At 31.6% G+C, this 25770-nt stretch overlaps 1 protein-coding gene and 1 long non-coding RNA gene across 2 annotated transcripts in view; both read right to left on the bottom strand.

The window, feature by feature from the left end:
• Positions 1-3032: 3032 nt before the first annotated feature.
• LOC134690954 (uncharacterized) lies at positions 3033-4641 on the bottom strand. Its single transcript, XR_010102066.1, has 2 exons — positions 3512-4641; positions 3033-3447 (listed from the first exon to the last, which is right to left on the bottom strand). It is a non-coding gene; the product is annotated as an uncharacterized LOC134690954 (long non-coding RNA).
• A 4881-nt stretch (positions 4642-9522) lies between these two features.
• Positions 9523-25770, bottom strand: part of LOC134690953 (VWFA and cache domain-containing protein 1-like) — a 30879-nt gene continuing 14631 nt past the window's right edge. Inside the window, exons 11-24 of the mRNA XM_063551129.1 lie at positions 25472-25748; positions 23783-23894; positions 22841-23006; positions 21503-21642; positions 21032-21204; positions 19894-20004; positions 18936-19055; positions 16861-16963; positions 15514-15609; positions 14949-15074; positions 13707-13816; positions 13060-13185; positions 12011-12153; positions 9523-10881 (exon numbers count right to left, since the gene is read on the bottom strand). Coding sequence (XP_063407199.1) covers positions 10475-10881; positions 12011-12153; positions 13060-13185; positions 13707-13816; positions 14949-15074; positions 15514-15609; positions 16861-16963; positions 18936-19055; positions 19894-20004; positions 21032-21204; positions 21503-21642; positions 22841-23006; positions 23783-23894; positions 25472-25748 — 2210 coding nt within the window. The 3' untranslated portion in view covers positions 9523-10474. The remainder of the gene's footprint in view (positions 10882-12010; positions 12154-13059; positions 13186-13706; positions 13817-14948; positions 15075-15513; positions 15610-16860; positions 16964-18935; positions 19056-19893; positions 20005-21031; positions 21205-21502; positions 21643-22840; positions 23007-23782; positions 23895-25471; positions 25749-25770) is intronic.

Here is a 25770-nt window from a genome sequence, read left to right as displayed (position 1 = left end):
TAATAAAAGAGATGCGAAGGATACAAACGGGACATTCAAAATCACAAGTCAGACATTCAATAAACCATGATAACGAGGTCAAGGAAACAAATTATTTGACAGATGGGAACTTTGTAACATAATGGTTCTATATACAAAGTATGATAATCCGATGCTTCTACCTTAAAGTTGAAGATATACAAATAGTTTACGAGTTTTCATCCTCCACCATCATATTATATGCTGTATGCCTCGCTTTCTGCGACTTCCTTCGAATGCGATTTAAAAAGAAACAACTAAAAAACTAAAATTTGTTTTTTTCTCTAAACCTCGATGATGGGCTTTTTACTTTTATAGAAGACAATGAAACGTAAAAAAGCTACTGCTACAGCTAAGGTTTTTGATTATGTTGTTTCGATCTAATTTAAATCCTTATTCATATTAACTCGCATGATCGTTTTTATTGCTCATATGAGACTAACGAAAATAGAGATATATATTTTTATTAGATTGATATTGCTACAACCCTCTCTTTGAAGATAACCAGAAAACAAATTTCTGCTCAATAAGGCACATCAGTGTGTAAATAAACTCATCATAGATAACAGGACTATATTTAGTGTATACGCCAGACGCGCGTTTCGTGTGTAAGATGGAGGGATTAACCTGCTTATAATTGTATTTTTTTTTATAACTGTGACGGACAACACTCTTCCGTTTTCACCGTCTTTCTTATTTCTTTAAAGCAAAGCTTATATACTCAGATCATCTTAGTGAATCTATCATACGTTGATATTACATTTTGGTTTACAATTTAATGTGCTTTCACACTCACCAAAGGAAAACTGGATATTTTCCCAGAAAATCATTGCAAACACCTTCTATCAAAGACGGACACATTACATTTTGAAAGGGCAACTTATAAATTTTAATATCTTAAAAAAACATCTCCAGATAATACTTGTATCGAATCTTTAGAAAAAAATCTGAATTTGTAAATCTTGATAGGTCAAGGTCACTGTTGTTTAACAGCTGAATGAAATTTTTGATCGGGGACCCTATGAGTATAAATGTCAATTTCAAACCATATTTGGCAACACAGATATCAAAAAAGTAAAACATAGAAACAATAGTTATAATCCTTTGAATGATTTGAATATGTTTTATATAAACGCATAAATATTGGACTAACCAGCTGCCTTAACGTGACTCACGTGACTCTTCATTTTCCTTTTAATTAGAGATATGACCTTTGACCCAAATTTAAGAAAATCATGAACATTGTGGATAACGACGACATTAATATTTCGAGGAGGCTTGTTTTCCCCTTTTCAATGCTATCAAATACAGCCGTGTGTTATTCCATTAACCAACATCGATAAAATTTGTTTACTGGGCACCCTTCTATTAATGAGGGCCTGATGGGTTATTTCGTGATCGGCGCATTTTTGCTATCGTAATCCGTTTTTCTTCCTATTTGTATTTTTTTTTTTTATATTTTCGTGATCCGTGATCATAGAAATTTATTTTCTGTGAATGACAAAAAAGATCAACACGTGAAGTGTGCACGTGTAACAAACACATATGTAAAATATACGTACGGTGACCTATAGTTGTTGATGTCTGTGTCATTTTGGTCTCTTGTGGACAATTGTCTCATTGGCAATCATACCACATCTTCTTTTTTATTCAGAAATCTTTCAAATGGATACCTTAATAAGTAATTAATTTCAGTCAAACCTTAAGAACGTTTCAAACTTAAAATTAGAATATGATCTATGGGCTTTCTCTGGTACCAAAATTAATAATTTAAGATTTAATGTATGAAGCAGATCATGTGATCAATTATGCATTAACAACTATTATCATGAATTTTAAATGGGAAAAGCCATTTCATTAAAATATAAAATTAAATAACATTTAAGGTAGATAGGGTGTCTAAATTATAATCTATAGAATTTTTCAATAATTTGCCAAAATATAGTTTATATCATATGCTTTTTAAAAAATAGAAATAAAAATAATGGATCACTAGGCTTATTTTCATACTACAGGTTGTTCAAAATTGACAGATTTTGTATAGATTATGTATGGAATCCCTAATTTACTGCTATAAAACGAAAACTGCACCCTAGAATTTTGACATAACATATGAGTAGACAGGTTTGATAGTATGCTTTTATATAAGAAAAAGAAGAAATGAGGTTACTTGACCCGTTTTCTTGTTAAATAATAATATAGAGAAATTCCCAACACATTCTATTGTAATAGTATCTTTGTCTGAATTATCTGTCCTTACATTTGAGTTGCCTTCCCTTAAATATGGTAAAGTTTGAAAAAAGGAATAAAACAAATTTCTTTTTTTTGTTGGTAAAATACAACCATAAATAGTTATCTGAGACAACGTGGGGCCAAATGACATACACATATAAAGTAAGAAATATTTATTTGGCAAAAGTACAAAATTGTACGGCCACGGCTTGACAAAGAATGGGACTGCCGAGAAACATAATTGGCAAGTCCCTAGTATATATAATTAAACCTTATAGTCCATGCCTTATTCCTTATTTCCACATTATTGTCCATTCCTTATTCCTTATTTCCACATTATTGTCCATTCCTTATTCCTTATTTCCACATTATTCTTATTCCTTATTTTCACCTTATTGTTATTCCTTATAATGTCATTTCCTTATATATCAATATAATATCCTTATTAACATTATTGCTTCCAAAATATATCGGATGCTGGCCCTGGGAAACAGAAGCTCAGCGGATACATAATTCCATTATAAGAAGCATAATATATTTGTAGATGTTGTGTCGCTATTTTCGCCATTAAATGGTCGGAGTCTTTGTCTGAAGCCGTGACGAAGGATTGGGATTACAATGGTCGGAGTCTTTGTCTGAACCCATGACGGAGGATTGGGATTACTATCGGAATAAGCTACCAGTCGTTTCAACCTGAAAAAAAGAACAAAAACAGCAGAAAAGCGAAAAACATGATATAACATTTTAACACGTGCATATTAACTACATTTTAGGAGTATGTCTTTAATCTAAGTGGTGGGTGGGTGGGTAACTTTTGAAACAAACATTAGTTCATTCATACGGAACCCAATTTTTTGCGTCTTCCCTCTGCTGTATCGTACGTGGTAAAGAAAGAATGATGACGTCACAGTTATCAAGGTTAAAATAATTAACGTGACTCATAATACATAACAAGTTCCACCACGTGTGCAAAGCGGGACAACTCCCAAAACGTAAGCCCACTTTCCTCCGATAACCGGATTTATTCTTCATAGGAATAAATCTTATTATCTGAGACAACGTGGGGCCAAATGACATACACATATAAAGTAAGAAATATTTATTTGGCAAAAGTACAAAATTGTACGGCCACGGCTTGACAAAGAATGGGACTGCCGAGAAACATAATTGGCAAGTCCCTAGTATATATAATTAAACCTTATAGTCCATTCCTTATTCCTTATTTTCACATTATTGTCCATTCCTTATTCCTTATTTCCACATTATTGTCCATTCCTTATTCCTTATTTCCACATTATTCTTATTCCTTATTTCCACCTTATTGTTATTCCTTATAATGTCATTTCCTTATATATCAATATAATATCCTTATTAACATTATTGCTTCCAAAATATATCGGATGCTGGCCCTGGGAAACAGAAGCTCAGCGGATACATAATTCCATTATAAGAAGCATAATATATTTGTAGATGTTGTGTCGCTATTTTCGCCACATGGTCGAATTCAGTGGCTATTCCAAGAGTTATTGGACACTTAGTTCGACCACCGCCACCAATGCGGTAGCGACACAACACACCCGCCGTGACCGTACTTTTAAATGACCACACATATATTTATATCTAAATTACCCTGTAATGAAATAAGAAAAACAATTGCCCACATGAGATAAAGTAACGCCGTCAGATGTGAATATACCGGGCGTATTATATTTTTCAGGCTATTTTATGTAACAACCTCCCAATTGTATACATAGCTAAGCGGCAAAGGTGTACATTCTTGTGGCTGCTTAATTCGTGCTTATTGGTTTTTACCATATCTTTGATTCAAATTGAAACTGAATCCATTATTCCTACATGTATTCAAACCTTTAAAACTTAGGACACATGAACACTGGTACTTGTCACCAAAGACAGAGAATAAGGGAACTTTAACATTTGGTCTTTGCATTTCATACTTTTAACAATATTTTAGTTTAGTTTCTGTTATTTCTATACATGTACCATGGCAACATTGATCCGTTTTTGAGAATGAGATAACAATATTAGCAAAATTTTGCAACATGATCTTTCCTTACGGATAACAGTTAGCTGTCCTATAAACCCTTTTAATTTGTTTCAAGTGATATATAAGCAATAAATATAGTTACATGCAATAAAAGTGTCTTAAGTGTTTCTAAAAGTGGTGGCCAAATGATATCATAATTATACAATTTACGGAACGCTTCGAAAGCCACTAGACCTGTACACTATGTATCTGATGTATCTACTTGAAACAAATCAAAAATACTAAAAAGGAACAATTTACAGACACTGTGTCCTATCGATGTATCTACTTGATACAAATCGAATTATATTTAATTAAAAAGACACAATTTACAGACACTATGTCCCATCAATGTATCTACTTGATACAAACTAAATTTTCCTTAAAAGACACAATTTACAGACACTGTGTCCTATCAATGTATCTACTTGATACAAACTAAATTATCCTTAAAAGACACAATTTACAGACACTGTGTCCTATCAACATATCTACTTGATACAAACTAAATTATCCTTAAAAGACACAATTTACAGACGCTGTGTCATATCAATGTATCTACTTGATACAAACTAAATTATCCTTAAAAGACACAATTTGCAGACACTGTGTCCTATCAATGTATCTACTTGATACAAGCTAAATTTTCCTTAAAAGATACAATTACAGACACTGTGTCCTATCAATGTATCTACTTGATACAAACTAAATTATCCTTAAAAGACATAATTTACAGACGCCGTGTCATATTAATGTATCTATTTGATACAAACTAAATTATCCTTAAAAGACACAATTTACAGACACTGTGTCCTATCAACATATCTACTTGATACAAACTAAATTATCCTTAAAAGACACAATTTACAGACACTGTGTCCTATCAATATATCTACTTGATACAAACTAAACTATCCTTAAAAGACACAATTTACAGACACTGTGTCCTATCAACATATCTACTTGATACAAACTAAATTATCCTTAAAAGACACAATTTACAAACGCTGTGTCATATCAATGTATCTACTTGATACAAACTAAATTATCATGAAAAGACACAATTTACAGACACTGTGTCCTATCAATATATCTACTTGATACAAACTAAACTATCCTTAAAAGACACAATTTACAGACACTGTGTCCTATCAACATATCTACTTGATACAAACTAAATTATCCTTAAAAGACACAATTTACAAACGCTGTGTCATATCAATGTATCTACTTGATACAAACTAAATTATCATGAAAAGACACAATTTACAGACACTGTGTCCTATCAATATATCTACTTGATACAAACTAAATTATCCTTAAAAGACACAATTTACAGACACTGTGTCCTATCAACATATCTACTTGATACAAACTAAATTATCCTTAAAATACACAATTTACAGACGCTGTGTCATATCAATGTATCTACTTGATACAAACTAAATTATCCTTAAAAGACACAATTTGCAGACACTGTGTCCTATCAATGTATCTACTTGGTACAAACTAAATTATCCTTAAAAGACACAATTACAGGCACTGTGTCATATCAATGTATCTACTTGATACAAACTAAATTATCCTTAAAAGACACAATTTACAGACGCTGTGTCATATCAATGTATCTACTTGATACAAACTAAATTATCCTTGAAATACACAATTTACAGACACTGAGTCCTATCAATGTATCTACTTGATACAAACTAAATTATCCTATTAAAAAAGACACAATTTACAGACACTGTGTCATAACATTGTATCTACTCGGTACAAACTAAATTATCCTAAAATGACACAATTTACAGACACTGTGTAAATATTCGTCCTGATAGATATGCCTGACATATTTGCCACTGGACGTTAATCAACCAACAATCAATCAATCCTTTTAAAATATCTACTTGGTACAGAGAAAATTTATGGTCTCATAAATTATCTGAATTAATGAAATATTGGAATACCCTTTAACAAGCATTGTAATAGTAATTTCAAACAGAAACTAGAAGATTTCTACAAAATTAAAATTAAATCTTAACTATCTTAGATAAAAGATGGAAACTGTGGTTAACTTTTTATTTAATCACTAAATTAAGAATAAGTGCACACTCATTAGCAATAGAAACCAATAGGTATGCAAGACCAACAATACCCTCTAATGAGAGATTTTGTAAAATTTGCACAGTAAAAATTGAAATTGAGATTCATTTCTTGAGTGAATGTCCGCAATATAAGAAATTTAAAATTTTAAAAATGATATTAATTCGATTAATTTGGATGAAATTTTTTCCAAAATGTTAAATCCTATGTCTGAAAAGGATAAAAATATATTTGTATGTATATTGAAGAAGCTCTTCATATGAGAGACCACCGTACCGTTTCATCAGAGAATAATCTTTTACAGTAATTCGTGCATATACACATAATTCTTATATCTTATATAGGTGATCGTGTATTTTAAGTAAATTTATGAAAATTTGAGTAACAAATTAATGATGTACAAGTTTATGGTATTAATATCAGTTTATAATGTAATGTCTTTCCTACCGTTATGAAAGATTGTATCAGAGTTGAGCCGTCCTTCGATAATGCATGCTGTTAAATTGTATAGTATACACCATTGTTTGCAATACGAGCAGTCGAGCCAACTGCATAACTTGTGTCAAGTTTGACGACTGTTTATTTTAAATAGCAACCAAAGAACAGTTATCTATGTGAAACATAACTTGTTTGTCCCTCAATTTGAACTTAAATAATATAACTATGGCCAGTATTGGAACAAGTTCTAAAAACAAATAAAAATATCATATCTTTCATAAATTACCCATTCGTGAACCAGCCTCATATTGAGGGACCCTACAATTTATGGCAGGATGGGGACCATTGCATCTCAAACATTTATGAATGTATCGACATTGTGGTAACATACATGCACCTATGTTATTGAACTCGTAAAACATTTCCTGTTACTGTTAACCATATTAACCCCATAACTAGGTGCATTTGGCTGCACTGTATGAATATATAACATCCAAAGATCTTGGTCAACAGTAGCCCATGACATATCTGAATTTCTATATAGCTTTCTTTAAACGAAACTGTTGATTATGGTCCTTCGAACATGGCCCAATATTGAACGACTTGCACCCAACTTAACCGAATACATGCATGTTAAAATATCTTGTGTATCTTCTAAATGTACACCAACATAAATACTTATGTAAATAAGGAAAGCATATATCCATGTGTAAAAATCAGTAATCTTTTCACTTGGTTTAGTTTGGATAATCAGCTGTTCATTTGTATCTACAGTTAGAGAATTTGATTGCTCTGTGCCTGAATTTGTATTAAAGCAATATACCTAAACCTACATATTCACCTTTAAATATTTTGTTCTGAGTTTTTGTGAAACATTTAAACATAGATTATCATTTACACTAGTTATTGGCAAAATATTAGAACTTTGTGTTATACCTGTATCATACAGTACTCAGTAGCTGGAGAGTGAATAAGGGCATTGACAATCTGAACAGCTTCATTTTTTAAGTTCTGGAGTCATCATACATGTAGCTGAAACTTGCGTGGAAGTATGCTGTCCAACGACAGTGCTAGATCTGTTTCTCAACGTTGTCGGTTACGTCCCTCTTTTGTCCCTTTGGCTGCATTTATAACTTTTAGAGGGCCTTTGTGACATACGTACTGTTTTTCCCATTTCCATAAGATCTTTGGTTTTTAAAACTGAAAAATTACTACAATAATATCAGTGAAACGACCGTTGAAAAGTTATAATAGATATACAACTCGTCTAAACATCAACCCAACAATGTTAGATCTGTAAATTTGCTTTCGCAAATTATAAATAGATATATTTTAATTTTTATAAACTTCATACATTTATTCATTATTGGTTTCTCTTTAAATTGCTTGCTGTGTAGCAGATGAAACATTTCATATAACGATAGTTTTAAAATCGCAGACGTCCATGCGACACGTGTCTTTAAAACCATGTGCGCAGTTTTTATCTGAAATTACGGGTCTGTTAAAATTTCTATTTTTGGAAATATAACTCATGATTTTCACTGAATTAAACCAACAATTAAAATTTACAATGAAATATTTAGAAACTCTTTACAGAAGAAACAACAAAATATATAAAATCTTTAACACTATTTTATACTGGATCAAAACCATGTGCTTTTCTATCTTTCAAACTTTCCGAACCTTTTCAGTAAAATAATATTTTTTGAAAGACATCCATTTCATATACCAAATCAAAGAAATAAAATTCACTATTCAACTAAATTTGTTATAATTTGAATAACTTTTGAAACAAACATTAGTTCATTCATACGGAACCCAATTTTTTGCGTCTTCCCTCTGCTGTATCGTACGTGGTAAAGAAAGAATGATGACGTCACAGTTATCAAGGTTAAAATAATAAACGTGACTCATAATACATAACAAGTTCCACCACGTGTGCAAAGCGGGACAACTCCCAAAACGTAAGCCCACTTTCCTCCGATAACCGGATTTATTCTTCATAGGAATAAATCTTATTATGATAAAACATCTCATTTTCTATATTGAATTGAAAATTCTTACACATGTACTCTCAAAATTTGCACATTCTATCAAAGAACTAGACCGATGTTTTCTTATATTTCAAAATCACATATGGAGAAATACACCCTATCTACCTTAAATATACAAGTGTAACCGCAGTTGTGTCACAAGGCTGCATATTTTGGATTTATTTATATTCGTGAATTACCAATTTTTATGAACTGTTTTGGGTATTGGTAAACCAGGAATGTAAATTTTCAACAAGTGTCAATCATGTGTAGGTTTGAATACATACTTTGGTTGAACAAAAAAATCATATATAAACAAACATACAACTTTTACTCAAGAAAATTGGAACCCACAAAAATGATATGTATCCACAGTTATGACGAAGTTAACATTACAAAAAGACGCCTAAATGACAGCACATACAACTGTAAATAAAAACAAAAAAAACATCTCTATGAAACTTAAAGTTGAAGTTGAACTTTTTAATTTAGACAATAATAACAATAAATATAATATAATATTATCTTACTATAACTATTTTTTAAGAATATGTGAATATCACATATTTAATCTAACTTTGCATCACAACAATAGGTATCAAATTATATAAATTACTTGTCTTCAAATACAATAGTAAACTGCTAACACAGAGATATATATCGCCTTTTTTATTTTGATCAAAAGTAAAATGCAAATGTTGAAATTAAAATAGCAATTCACATAAACATTTAAACATGCAAAATATTTAAATCCAATGAACATGATTGAGGGGACAGGGACAAATTATCTCTCAAAATATGAGATGTGCTAATGCTAATACAACTGCATAGCAAATACCATTAACCTATAAACCGGCCTAATCACAAACTAATACATTGTTTACGACACCACCACCGCCTACAACACATATGCCCAATGACACTTTAAACAGAAAACATATGTCTCGCTTTTTGACTACGTTAAGGCGAGACAAAAATCATTCACAGTATAAAACTGTATTCAGAGTACTATCACAATTTGAACTACTTTATTTGGTCCTCAAAAGTCTTCCTCTTCGTACTTTATTTAGCCTTTTGAACCTTTCGGGATTCGAGCGTCACAAATGGGTCCTTTGTAGACGAAACACGTGATTGACGTAAATACAAGATTTAATCCAGCTGGTATCTATGATGAATTTATTCAAATGAAAATAACGGGCATCATGCAAATGTATAAATGAACTGACATTTGTACGGTAATTGAAGCATCCTATAGCTGCAAGAATACAATGGAATCAATGTACACTCATGTACATAATTATAAGAGTAGTGTAGGGTTTGTCTTATTGTAAAGCACACAGAGGGGTGCCAGGATTGTTCAAACAAAAGACCGACCGTATGGTCATTACTTTATGCCTTCAAACATATTTCATTGAAACATGGTATCATCCGGGTTGATTCTTCGAAAGAATGACCTATCGTTCTGAAAGAAAATGACTCCATATAGGTAAATTACTGTACATAATTCAAATATTTGTCAATTCAAATATCCAAATTTTAGTTGATACATAATTTATGTTGTGATACAAATTGTATGATTTATTACATATATGATTTTTTTTTCCATTTACAAAATTTTATTTGGATAACCATGCTTTGTCTGACTACCGTTAAAAACCACTGCAGAATATGGTGGAGGATTTTCTACAGGAGCTGTGGGAAAAGTGTACTCAGCATTTTGATTTAGAGGGTGAAACATGAGATTTCCCCGATTGTTTATTGAAGATTGCTGCTGAAATGAGGGTCTCCCTAATGAACTTTGATTTTGTGATCTAAATGCTGGATTGTCGTGAGCATTTGTCTGTTGTGTTGTTTCTGTTGCTGGACTTCTAGTGGTAGATGATGATATACTGGACTTGGTTCTGATATGACTATAGAAACATCCGGCAATGAAGACAAACACTAGTACACTGAGGACAATGCTAGCTATCACTCCACCTGGAATACCTTCAGATTCATCCGTGTTACTGTTATCTTAAAACAAATATAACAAGAATAAAAGACCCTGCATTTCTGTTGAATTTATTGATACATGTATGTTAGAGTTAAATTAATGTATGTTATTGTATTATTACATATAATAAATGCTGACGAAACAGAGATGACGTTTTCAGCAGACGGAAGTTTGATTCAAATGAAACTAACGTGACATCCATCCGGAGAAGGAACGTTAAATTTGTAGGATGTTAAACCAGTATTGAGTATCCAATTGATCAGGTGATATTATACATTATCGTGAACAACACTTGATATCACGATACTTTTACATTGACAATTTTTTTTTCTATTATCTGTAGTTGCATGTTCATATACTTTTTTAGCATTTTTGTTAATTTTTGTCATTATATATAAATAAATTCATCATTTATACCAGGATTGAATTTTGTGCTATTTCGCTACACATGTCTTTTGTCTACAAAAGACTCATCAGTGATGCTGGAACAAAAAAAAAGTTAAAAAGGCCATGCAAAGTACGAAGTAAAAAGTAAAAACACAAAAATACTGAACTCCGAGGAAAATTTAAAAAAGAAAATCAAAATCAAAAGGCAAAATCAAAAGTCCAAACGTATCGAACGAATGGATAACAACTGTCATATTCCTGACTTGGTACAGGCATTTTCTAATGCAGAAAATGGTGGATTGAAATTGGTTTGATAGCTATAAACCTCTTACTTGTATGGCAGCCGCATCAAATTCCATTACATTTTCAACGATGTATGAACAAAACAAAAATACTCAAAGAGTTAAAATGTCAAAAAGAGGGGTACAGCAGTCAATATTGTGTTATCATCTTAATAGTAAAAGTGATGTGTATGTTTATGAAATAAACAGTTTGATGAATTTACTTTTTTTATGTGGCAAATTCTTTGTTTTTAATAAGCTAAACATGATGCATATACTGCACATGACTTTTCGTCATCTTACATGACAAGATTATTAGGACAATCACTTTGATCCCAACAACCTTTCCATATTTATAAAAACAATTTTTCCCTTTTATAAGTGTCATATATGCAATGTCAATTAGCCTGTTGTTATACTTGTTATTCATTTTCGCTGTTTTAATAACTTGAAACAATTTTGACACAATATACAATATTACCTCCAACATTATTTCCATATGGGTCTTCAGATCCAACTTGTCCAAAGTAACAGACACTCTGTAAGGCACAATATGGCTGCTCTAGATCCTGGTCATTAGAATCTCTAACACACCAACTACATCCTGCCACACCAAAACAATCTCTAGAATAAGTATAATAAACAAACATATTAAGTCATTGTGTACTCTGTTCCAAAGTGTGTTTGCAAGGACTGTCTACCAAAACATAGGAAGACAATAGAGGTGTCTCCTCTGCAAAGAAGTAAACATTTCCAATTTTTAAACATTGAACATGTTTAGTTGAAATCGTACTAATTTTCAAATAAAAAAGCGATATTTTTGCATCAATAATTTTCTCAAAAAAGAAGTTTCTTCCGTAGTTGTTTATAATCCACGAAAATATATGAATACGCAATTATTTGGTTTTTAAATTCTTTCACTTGAATTTCGAAAAAGTTTTTTTCAATTAATAGTCTATGTAGAAATTAGTATTTTTGTATGGCTTAAGCTTGTAGCTTGAAAAAATGCACCATGGCCCACACGTTTTCTTATGAAATTATATAAACACATGGCAAAATCTTCAATTCTGCAAAGTATAAAAAATATTCTATCTGAGGAAATATGTATAGACGATTGACCTTACATACTTGGATTCAAGAGAAAACTTTGACCGATGACTGCTTTACATTAGTTTCAGTTCACAAAGTGAATATTTATTTCAAAGTGTTATTTCGGTAAATTACAACATTTGACCTGCATTTTTGAGATTAAAGCACGATTGACAAAAATGAGAGACAATTAAAAATTGAGAGGAAAAGAATTCTCTCAAAATATAAAAAGTGACTTTTAAAAATAAATTTATTCTGTTTCTTTTCTCATAATGCATATTGAACATAAACATGTAATACATGTCAGCGATGTAAAATAGCAAATGACAAATACATTTTATTATCTTATCCAAATTGTTAATTAAACAAGTAAAGTAATTGGAATCACAAAAGAGTACAGGAAAACTGTAAAAGATAAGTCATCTGTAAAAGGAAACTTACGATTTTTGTGTTCTTGTGGAGCATTTAGGATCAAAGCAAAATTGAAGATTTTTAATCTTTTCTTCGTCATTCAGATTTTTTGTCTGTAGTTCTGGGTCTCTAGGACTACATGTGTGTGCAGCATCACTGCAAAAAAGCAGTAGAAAACAAATTTACATATCAGAGTTGCTAAATTTAATATATATAAACATATATATATATATTAATACGAAATTATTTTTTTAATTAATAACTGTTGAAAAACTTATTTTGATAGGGAACACATATTTAAAAAGCGAGCAAACAACAAATGATTAAATTATTAATATTGCACTGTCAGAAGTTTTTGAAAGCAGAAAACAGGGAAAACATTTCGTCGTAGTGTTTAAAATAACCTAAATTTCTTCGTTTTTTCAATCAGTCATTGCAATTATTTCTTAATTCGTATGAAAATCTTCAGTAAAAATAAAAAAACTTTTTCAAATTAAAAAAATTAAGAGGTTAAGCTTGGTGTCCAGTATACAGTAAAGGGTCGATCAGCAGGAAACACAATACTGGTTTTACCTCTTAGAAATTTTAGTTGTTTCCCTTAATTGAATTCCCTTTGAGTCTATCTGCAATTAAAACAAATTGTATCACTATTTTTTTATGTGCTAGTGTATACTTACCCTAACAGAGTATATGCATTATTGCAATAATCAAAATCGGCATCTTTGTAACACAAACAGTCACATGATCTGGAGCTGCATTTATGGGAATCAGGTGATATTCCGTAAATCTATAAAATTTAAATACGATCTTAATAACAACAGGATATATCTATTTGATTAAATAATAGATATATAGCTACAGAAACAAGAATGCATCTGTTCTTTTAATTTTTCGAAAAACTACGGATGTTCTTATTCCAGGCATAGATTACGTTAGTCTTATTTGGCACAACTTTTTGGAATTTTGAATCGTCAATGCTCTTCAACTTTGTACTTGTTTGGCTTTATAAAAAAAATTGATGTGAGCGTCACTGATACATAGACTGCCATGGAGTTCAAAGTGTAAAACATATGGGATTATGTGTGATAGTCACAACGAACTGAAAAGCGCACACATCTTACTACTTATCACTGTTGAGCTGGTGACAACGTTTGAAGTCTTACAAACCTGTTTGTGCATTTTTTCCATGTTATTCAACGCAAAATTATTATTTCAGATACCTGGCACGATCTTATTTCACAAAGGATTTCTTTATTTAACTTATTGTACCTCGACTTAATCCAGAGTAGGTCTTTAAGGCGAGTTTCAATTTACGAAAAGTTAAACAGGGAGGTTTACTTAAAAAAGTCGATATGTCATCTATTTTAAGTGGCAGTTAATGACTGCAAAATAATGTCTTTTGTTTTTTGCATTCGTCTACCGTGGAGGAAATAGAGGAAAGGATGGCTTAACTTTAACGTACGATTAAGGTTCAACTTTATTCTCTATTTTTTGTGCTACTTTCACATTTCCTGAACGGAATGAGAAAAATATTTAAAATGATAAGTTGAAATTTAATTTTAGACGTTAAATTTCTTGTTTTCTTCTGAATTTTATTATTGTGACGTCTTGAAAAAATGCGACCATGTCTGATGACGTCACATCAAAAGTACACAACTTTCCTCAAATCTTTGAACAGAAATGATACAAATCATAAGAGAAACAGATTCCACTACTGTAACTCTCGTATTATTATATTTTTCCACTCTTAACAGTTAAATTCTAATTATCTATAAAGCTTGGCAAGCCTCGCGCTTTTAATATTAAAATTTAACTGTCTCATGAAGCTCCGCATTTGCCCGTTTCCAAACCTCATCCTTATATCGTTTATATGACAAGTCAATGTACTATTATTGTCTATACATATTGTTCTGACTTACACTGCAACACCTTGTAGAAGTTGTGTAGACTCTCTGTTTTATGACAATAAAGATATTGCTGTTAGGAACTGGATCTATCTTGTATTTAGCATAAGAATTCATTCTATCATTACCATTTGTGGCAACCTGCAAAAGAATTAATGCACTTGATTGATTGATTTTTTTGTGATTAGATTCTACTTTTAGCAATATTAATTATTTTCTGAAAGCCATGTTTTATTAATGGAGGAAGCCGGATATACGACCAGAACCAGTGACCTTTGACTGGTAAACTAGCAATCCTAGTCAATTAAATTTAGAGTCAAATGCATTTGCATCACCTGTTAGGGTGAACGAACTAAAAACCTTGAACAGAGTTGACAGGCTATAATGTCAATGGCATGAAAAAGAAATATATTTAACTTTCGTCTATGTTTCTAGATATTTGTCATTTTTTCAGCTACTTTTCATTATATCAATGTATGAGGCGCGTCTATTTCCCATTGAAATTCTTGTTTAAAAGTAATATGGTGCATTAAAAGAATATGTTAGCAAAATTATTTGTCGGCGAAAAAACACGATTTACCCTGTATGTAAACTGCTCCTTGATAGTTTCAAAATCAATGCATGAAGCTTTATTCATCATATTCTGGTTTATTAGGTCCTCAGCTATTGCACTTTCCTACAAATACAACAACAGACAAATGAGTTATGCATTTCTATTTAAAATATTAACTTATATGTCATGTAGATAAACTTTAAAAAAAAAATCAAAATTGATTGATTGATGGGTGATTAACAAAACTTTCGGCACTGATTGCTATTGAGTGGCATTCCGTATTTATTAGTAGAGGAGTTGGGAGTGCTCAGCCAAAACCACCGATCTTTAGGAAAACTGACAATCCTAGTCGATAAAATTGGAGTCAAATACACTCACCACAATAATTCATTTGGATTAAAAATCACAACCTCAGTGTCGGCAGACTAGTGTAAGTAGTGTGAGACAAGTTTGATTTCATAACCAGAATGTGTCCCTAGAACACGGATGTCCCACCCGCTCTATCATTATCTATTCACAGTGGACCGTAAAAATGGGGTAAAATTTAAAAATCATATCTTATCATAGGACACACGTGTACTAAGTTTGAAGTTGACTAGACTTCAACTCCATCAAAAACTACCTCGACCAAAAAAATTTAACCTGAAGCGGGACAGACGGACGAACAAACTAACGGACGCAGAGACCAGAAAACATAATGCCCATAAATTGGGCATGACAATAGGTATCATAGTACTAGTATCTCCTATGTTACAACTAACGCTGCTGATCAAGTACAAAATACAGTGTAACCTGTGTATTCGGACAAACTGGGGGACCTTAAAAAATGTCGGATACAGCAGGATGCAAGTATAGGCATATTTTGGGACCATGATGTGTTGATTAAAGCAGTATGTTAGAATACTCAGTTGTTGGAATAGGCATTTGCACTGTACTTATCTTCAGTAATTTCGGAGAAAAGTGTGACGATACATAAATATTTGTTGGACAAATAGACAGACAAAATGGTAAGGCTGCGAAGATGATTGTAATTTTAGGAGTATTATATTCAGTATGAGGGCAGTGGTTCTTAGACGCTTGGTAGAACAAACACTAGTAAGTATAATGTAAGTGACAGACTGCATGTGCCCACCCCTACATGTAAAACAAAATCATTATGTTTCATATTATTTTTATTTATTTTTTAAATGAAACGTTCAAAAAGGTTTCTAAAGCCAACTGAAGTTTTTTTGGTTTAGTTTGATATAGAAATTACCAAAATGGTTTACTTACTTACTAAGTTACAGACGTATGTAGTGTTACAAATGTATTACCTCTTCATAATTTTTTTTTCTGTCTGTGTCCAAATTAGTGGTTCAAAACCTATTAGCTTACCTTATAAATGACATGAACATTTTCTATTTTGGGTGGGGTAGACTCAGGATTAGCAAAGTCTTCATGTATAACAATGTAACCACTGCTATCCAATATGAAACAACTGAAAAGTAATGAGATCATGATATAATTTTGATTATTGCATAGCAGTATGATATTTCCCACAGAAAATAACCAAAAGTTAGCGTGCAATAAATTCTAATATTGCACCTGTGCAATAAATCTTTAGAATTCTAGACGTCTTCAACGACAATATTCTAGTTTAAACCTATTTACTTTCAAATATTATATTGCTATGGGAAAAATTGTGTCTCGTAGAACATGTATTGCACTTGCAAGCTCGTGCAATTTAAAATTCTTTTCCGGAAATATTTCCCAATATTCATGCAATAAACTTATATTACCACAGCTGTCTTCTACAAAATACAACTTTATGGTAAACTTTTGTTTTCAAAATCAAAATGGGGAGATTTTACATGACAATCTTTTTTCATACAAAAAAGAGTACCAAGATACACCGCATTTTTATATTTCAGCAAACAAGAAAAACATAATGTTTTTTATGATAGAATTTTAACAACCACATTCGTGATGACCTAGAGTATATCATAATTTTAAGCATTGTATCTGTGATGAGTTTATTTACAATCACTGGGTCGATGCGCCTGCTGGTGGATTTGAACATGAAGTTTCATTGATATGATAATGATTATAAATTGACTTATAATAAATATCTATATTTTCGAAATACTTTTTCGAATTTTTTATCCAAGGAATAGCACGAATAGCCAATCTTAGCTGTATTTGGCTGATCGTTTAGGAATGTCCTCAATGCTCTTAACTTTATGGATTCGAGCGTCACTGGTGAATCTTTTGTAGGGGATATACAAAAGATACATTTCTGGCGTTCAGGATTTTTATCATGGTAACTTTGATTAGAACATTTTTTGCAATACATTGAAAGTACTATCAAAACAATTAAAACGATAAAAGGAGGCGGAAATGAGGTGATTTGTTTTTAAGGAGGGAGATTTGGACTGTATCCCAGGTAACAGGTTAATACAAGGAATTTCTAAGTTTATCGGAAAAAGAGGGCGTATCCCTTCTAAAATTGCTGAAGGCATGCTATCAGTGAAGGTTTGAAAAATTCGCATCTACAATCTGAACAAATTAGTAAAATATCTTTAAATTTTTGACAATGAGATATGTAATAATTTGGAATGTATAAAGCAAATATTGAATAAAAATGTCAATATTCAAACATTAAAACTATACATTAAAACATTCAATGTCAATGAACCCGGATGTAAGGTGCAGATCTAATACTCTACACTGAAATGATAAATGCCAATGGTTAAAAAAATTGTATACCAAATACCACTAACTTCTCATAAGTGGTTTCCTATTCACATTTTTTAACTTGTATTGACAAGTTAAATTATAGCGCCTTAATAGGTTTGGGGACAAATATTATTCATGGAAAAGAAGACTTGCAAATGCTAATACTTAATAAAATTGGTTCCTATTAAACTGATATTAACTCAAACGTTAACATGTAATGACAATAAATTATGCATCTGCATACCAAATACACTTGATCTACTAAGAGTAGTTCATATAAACTGAACATATTGTCAACTTATTTATGTACATGGTTGTACCTAACCACAAACTAATACATGTTAAGTAAGCAAACGTTTCAAATTCAATAGACAATAAGTGAAATATACCAATGCTTGTCCAACTGCATATGAAGTATCATTGGCCTATCACCAGTGGTTCTCCCATTAACGGACTTTATCACAAACTAATAAATTGTTGAAGCCACTGCCAAAGCCACCGTCGGAAACAGTACTCGAAAAAGACCACTGCAAGTAGTTGACCTCTTCATATTTTCATTTATTTTCAATTTTCATTCACCTGTACTGTTGTATATTTGACTTTCCTGCATTGTTGGGTATTTTTGCTTACTTGTACTGTTAGGTATTTTGACTAACCTTTACTGTTAGGTATTTTGACTAACCTGTACTGTTGTACATTTTGACTAACCTATACTGTTGTATATTTTGACTAACCTATACTGTTGTATATTTTGACAATCTGAGTAAGTGTTCTGCATCATCTGATAAAAATAGTTGATTGTGAAATCTGTCCCAATCACTGCTACAGTCTGACCAGATGCTGGCCCACTTCCACTGCAAAATAAATAAATGTATACTGTACTCGTACTTTCGCGGATACTTATTTTTCGCGAATTGTGTATTTTAAACAAGTTAGAGGGTATAAATTTATTGCCTCGTGTGTCAATATGAACTGTATAAAAGTAAAAGCTAAAGGTCATAAGAAACCTCAAATTAAAAAAGAAAATGACTTAATTTGTACACATTTAGAAGAAGTTGAATTAGATTTAATTGCTTGGTTCCAGGAAGCAATTCGCCGACATATTTTCCGTATGCATAGTGACCCGAGCGTAACCCTCCTCGTAAAAATCCGGTGATTGCAATACGCATGGATCTGTCATTAAAATAAACAATTATCTGAATATACATGTTAAACACGTGCTCAATACCCATGCTTTCTGTGATTTGTTTACTATAAGGTAACAATCGGTAAAAACTCGGCTTCAAAACACGGAATTTAATTAGCAGTCATATTTGTTAAATTATAACAAAGAGAGAGAAAAAAAATGACGATTATATGATATATTTGCGAAAATAATGATAAAATCGTACACAGAGGACTAAGTTTGTAATATATACATGCATTGGTTCAAGAATTGGATAAACATTACACCACTCAGTCGTTTCATATGACTTTGAATAACCTTCTGATATAATGTATTTTAGTAAGTATGTTAATAGCTAACGGGTATTAAAACTGTCTGTGGTTTGTTATAAATCATCTATTCCGTGTTCTACTGTACCCAGATCCCCACAGATCCATATAGATCGAGAGCTGACTCCAAATTCTTTAATATAAGAGTTGCAGTTGATTTTTACCTGTGGTTAGGTATTATAAGCTACAATAAATTACCTCCCTTCTGTTATAGTTTTACTTAGTGTAATCAGGTATCCAGATCCCCACAGATCCAGGTAAGGAGCAGACAACACAACCTTTCCTTTTAGAGCTAATGTTCTTTTATACCTATAATCATATAATCATAAGATTAGGACATGATATTGTTTGGTTCATGCATGCAGAGGTACTGTAGATAAGTATGACAAATAAAGGCAGCAGTAGTATACCGCTGTTCACAACTCTTAAATCCATGGACAAAAAACAAAATCGGCGTAACAATCTAAAACTGAGGGAAAAGCATTAAATATAAGAGGAGAACAACGACACAAAATAAAAATGTAACACACACAGAAACAGACCAAGCATTAGACATAATCCGATGAGAATAACATATATAATATCAAAATCGAATACACGAATTTGGGATAGTTATGTGAATTCACACTCAACCCCCCCCCCCCCCCCAAAAAAAAAAAAACAACAAAAAAAACAACAAACCACGACACAACGGAAACACAACGTTAAAATGTTACACACAGAGAAAACTACTTGTAATATATTTGTGTTTTCTGTAAGAGTTCCAATTAGTAATAATACACTTTGTCACTACATTTGTTGAACGAAATGGAGTTTACTTTTTTCTTTTAAAATCAATTCATAATTTGTTCATGTTTGTTAAACTTTTTTCAATACACGGTTTCCCTCTGTATTTGCATCATGTGATTTCCTATATTCTAGCGAGAGGTGCCATGAGTAAAGTCACTGCATACAGAAAAGATTGGCGAACTAGAAAAAAAGTAAAATCACAAAAATACTGAACTTAGAGGAAAATCAATTCGAAAAGTCCATAATCACATGGCAAAATCAAATAACAAAACGCATCAAAAACGAATGGACAAGAAAACGAGGGCAATACCTTTATAGTAGTACATTTTTGAAGACTTGGATGCTAATGAAAAATATAAGACTTTTTTGAAATGAAAGTCGAAGTTCAAATGTCTTTTTGTTAAATATAGCCATTCCATTATACAAAAGAATCAATATATTTGAGGTATCTTGTGAATTGTATGAACAGGCAACAAAAATAACGTTCACAAAGTCTGTAATATTATGACAATATATAAATTGAATTGTTCATCTGATATCAACTTACCATGCCCTTCTTGTGTGGTCATAGTTTTTAGGTAGTTCAACACCTGGATATAGCCTCATAACTCCATCTGCTGTACCTATATATCTCCATACAACAAACTCAGATAACTCTCTACTAGACTTCCAGATACTTTCAGCAGGATAAGTCGAGGAAACTGAATTTAATATGGATTCCTGAAAGATAATCCAGTTCCAAAGACAATTGAAAATGACTGAGAGAGCGACACCAAAAAATCGGAAAAAACGTGAAATGGTTAGTATCAAACTTGACGTCAATTTCTTCCTAAGGAAACAAAATAATTAAATTTGAAAATTTTATAAATGTTGAAGGAATTTTTGATTTGCAATATTCTTCGAGTTTGTACTATGTATTGCCTTTTTTTTTCGATTCGAGCGTCACTGATGAGTCTTTTGAAATGCGCGTTTAAACATTTGGTTTAATCTAAGCACAAATGACTTGACATATACTGACCTTTAACCCTGGATTATTCAGGACATTTTTCCCTGTTAAAAAATCTTCATACTTGGTAATCATTGCTTTAGTTTCCTCTACATCTAAGTAATTAAATGGCTCTAGAAATGCACCGGGAGTCAACATAACAACAGATTTATCTGAAACATAAAACTGATTTAATTAGTACTTCAATTACATCTCCACTACATGTAAATCAGCAATTTTTGATGAATACACAATTTAACTCAGCCAGAACAATTTGCATTTATAGAAACACTTATCCAATGACTAACAATTTAGTTATCTGTAATTTGCATTCAGAATCTAAAGGATCATGGGTAATTTGAATAACAAGACAAACATGTTATCAGTAAATTTGAGGGTGTAATTCTTCATTAAGAAAATGAATAATGAAATACATTTCTTGTTTTCCAATATACATGTACCTGATCGAACACATTATACTGTTAAATAATAAAATAATGGTAATAAAATACATAGTTATATACCTATATGGATTTATTTTCTTTCAGAACGATAGATCATTCTTTCGAAGAATCAACCTGGACAATACTGTGACTTATAGTTGCTAATGTTTGTGTCATTTCGGTCTTTTGTGGATAGTTGTCTCATTGGCAATCATACCACATCTTCTTTTTTATAATACAATGTTTCTATGAAATATTCTTTAAAGCATAATATAATGACATGTGTGAGTTCATTATTTTCTTTGATAAAATGCAAACTATAATAATGGTTTTTTTAGTCCACTTTGAAATGTTTTTTTAGAGTGAAATAGATTTTTTCTTAGATTTTACAGGAATGAAAAGAGGTATACATTTTAATAAATGTGTACTACACATTACGATTGCAGTAGCAAAAGTAACATGCATTAATGTCTCGCCTGCCTTACTGACTGACCATGTTGGATTTTATGTTGAAAGTTTTAACGCTAAGGATTAATAATACGTTTTACACAAACTGAACATTATCAATGAGGTCAATAATACGTTTTACACAAACTTAACATTATCAATAAGGTCAAGGTTAATATTGACAAAGTTATATTTATACTTAACCCATCAACACCAACACAAGTAAATAAACTAGGATCCTTTATAAAAAAGTCAATGGAACTGAGGACAGGGGACCCTTTAATATTTACCTGAATTTGTGTATATATATTGAGTTACTTAGTTATTGTCTTTATTTGTTTTTGTTGTTGTTATATTATGTCACAAACTGTAAAGTTTATATGACAATAAAACTTTGAATGAATGAATTGAATGAGTTGAATGAATATTTATCCTGCCTAGGAAAAATGTGAAAATCTCAATTTACAGTATAAAACAGTACCTTTTGTTCCAAATCGTGTAAAATGTCGACAGTTCGACCCTTCTGCTGTGGTATAGTCCAATCGATGATAAACAAAACTGTCTGGTGTAACAGTCTGAGGATCTAGTATAGGCTGTTTATCATTATCACCAACAACAATACACACGGAAAAATTACTCTGGCTGACCTACAAAAATAGAAACCTTTGAACAGAACGTCTGAAGCTGTTTTTTCTTCATTAAACGATTATATGAGCTAAATAATGTAAATGACAAAGCAGGTGAGCCTGTGATTTATCAGACTGTCAAACTCTAAAATGTGATATTAGAACCTTGTTTTAAATCAAACAGTGTGTAACGATTACCAATTCCAACAAGAATTTAACGTTTCTAGTAAATAAGCCCAAACAAACTCCAGTTATCGTACAATAGTTCAAAAATTAACTTGAATCTCACAATCAAGTTCCCATAACTCTAGATCCACAAACCAGAATATTTAAAAAATCAAAGGGAAGCATTGATCTAACATTCTAAACAATAAGGTAAAATGTGCAGAACAATAATTCCAGGAATACTATAGAACGTGCACGATATGGAAAAAGTGTCATTAAATTTAACAGTCAAAATCCAGTAACTATTTTACAACAAAGCCCATGAATTCAAAAGATAAAATAAAATTGAGCTTTCTTCGGTCAATCTTCATATTGTTTAAAAACATCATATGAGCAAATTTTAGTTTTTGAACAAAGTGTTGACTGAGGGAATAACGGACATCGGTATATCAGAACACATTGCCTTGTGTATTAAAACATCTGTTAGACAAAATTTGAATACTTGTTTTAGATTTTCTTATAGTCATCCTAACAAAAAATTCTGTTACATAATCATGTGGTAATTATTTGCTCATTTCAATAAATTCTTAATATCAAAATCAAACAGAAATATTTTCAATGATATTACTTACTGGTTTCCAATTATAATGTGACAGTACGTTTTCAGTTTCAATTCCCTCATACAGCATGTTACCCCGTGGAACTGTTCTTTTCGAATAAAATGTGTCATTTCCTGTTTTTCCACTTCAAGAATAGTTATAATAAAACAATAGCATTTTAATTGTCATTGTCAATGAACATATTGTATTTATCTAATGGAAATAATGTATTATTTGGGTCTTTCATACTTTCAACAATGCCCTACCAGATATGTAGGTGATCATTAGTAATGGAATTTTCGATAACACTCTTAATATACTTCTATACAAATTGCTTATCAGGACTGGTGATTCAACGTTTCAAAAACTTTGCAAATATGAGGTCGCTTAAATTCATTGAAAAAACTAATACTGAATACTGTAAATAAACTTATTTTTCGCGGATACTTAATTTTGCATTTTACCTTTTCTATTCCTCTTCGCAGCTACTTAAGTTCGCAATTTTCTAATTTACTCGATGAAGTTTATTAAGGAAAGATCCAAGTGTTACATATTAGTGAAGATTTATATTCGCGTTAAATTTTTACTCGCGAAAGTCGCGAAAATAAGTTTGTTTACAGTATGGTAATGTGAAATACAGTTTCCCATAGTTTTTATATTTAAAAGGGCATACAAACAATTGATCAGCACTGATTTTTCACTTCATTCAGTCTAGTTGAGAGTGCGTATGATACTAATTAATCTTTCAAATAAGCACAACTCTTTTAAAAATTGTTCATCGGCACTGATTTAAAAACTCGTCTGAAATTTTACAATATGACACATCAAAAGTCTGGGAAGAATTGACAATGTGAAATCAACTACAAAAACAGATGGACAGACACGTTGAAGCCTTCTATTTCTATGTTCCTGTACCATGAGCTGAAGGAACAAGACATCTTAACAAAAATGCAATACCTGTAAAGCATTGACAACGGATACTTTCTGACAGCGTATACTTTCTGACACAGGATAATATCTGCCTCAGGATAGTACTTTTAAAATTCTGAAATTGTTATGTGCATTTAAAAGTGCGATTTTGTAAAGATTGAACAAACATGCGAGTTTAATCATTGCAATTTTAGGTACATTTGTATCAGATTTAAGATTGCAAATTCTAAATATTGTGATGCTCCGCCTATCACATTTATTTTTGCATTAATAATAATTTCTGAAAGTACAATATCTGCCAAAGTTTAGTATCTGACTCAGGTGAGTATCAGCCACAGGCTAGTATATGACACTAAATAGCATAAGACAAAGAATAGTATCAGACACAGGCTAGTATCTGAAGCAGGCTTAGGATCTGAAACAGATAGAATCAGACATAGGCTAGCATCGAAAACAAGATAGTATCTGACACAGGAAAGTATCTTACACCGCACAGTATCTGACTCAGGATAGTATTTTTCATCACATAAAAAAAAAATAAAAAAATAGAATATGTTAAGAAATTGCCAATGAGACAACTCTCCACCGAAGACCGTAGGGCACATTAATCACCTAACCTAGCGTTATATAGGTCACAACAAGGCTCTAAACAACAAACATAACAACCATCACCACAACCAGCTACAAAAGGCCCAAAAATAACTAACGCAAAACAACCCAAAACGAGAAATCAATGTAAATACAATGAACGAAAAACAAATATGACTTACGGCAATAAAAGACAATACTTACATTTTCATAGATTCTATAACCATAGTAGCTGATGAGGAGCGTTCTAAATGTTCAATGTTTACATATATTGGGTCGTCCTTCACACTATCAGGTAATGGTAGCAAAGGATGAATGAGAGTTCTTCCTATTCCATCAATAATGAAAGCATATGATAACTCTCCTTGTCTAAAGTATGAAATATCAGACATAATGTCACTCACAGTCGCATCAGAACAAGCCACGCCCACCAACTCTCCACCAGGTCTATAGACAGGCAGGCATATAGATGTTATCAAACCTATAATTAAATTAAAATTAAA

Source organism: Mytilus trossulus, chromosome 11, assembly GCF_036588685.1.
Source record: "Mytilus trossulus isolate FHL-02 chromosome 11, PNRI_Mtr1.1.1.hap1, whole genome shotgun sequence".
NCBI classification, from domain to species: domain Eukaryota; kingdom Metazoa; phylum Mollusca; class Bivalvia; order Mytilida; family Mytilidae; genus Mytilus; species Mytilus trossulus.
The sequence above is the reverse complement of the archived record's forward strand: the minus strand, read 5'-3'. Positions and strand labels throughout refer to the sequence as shown.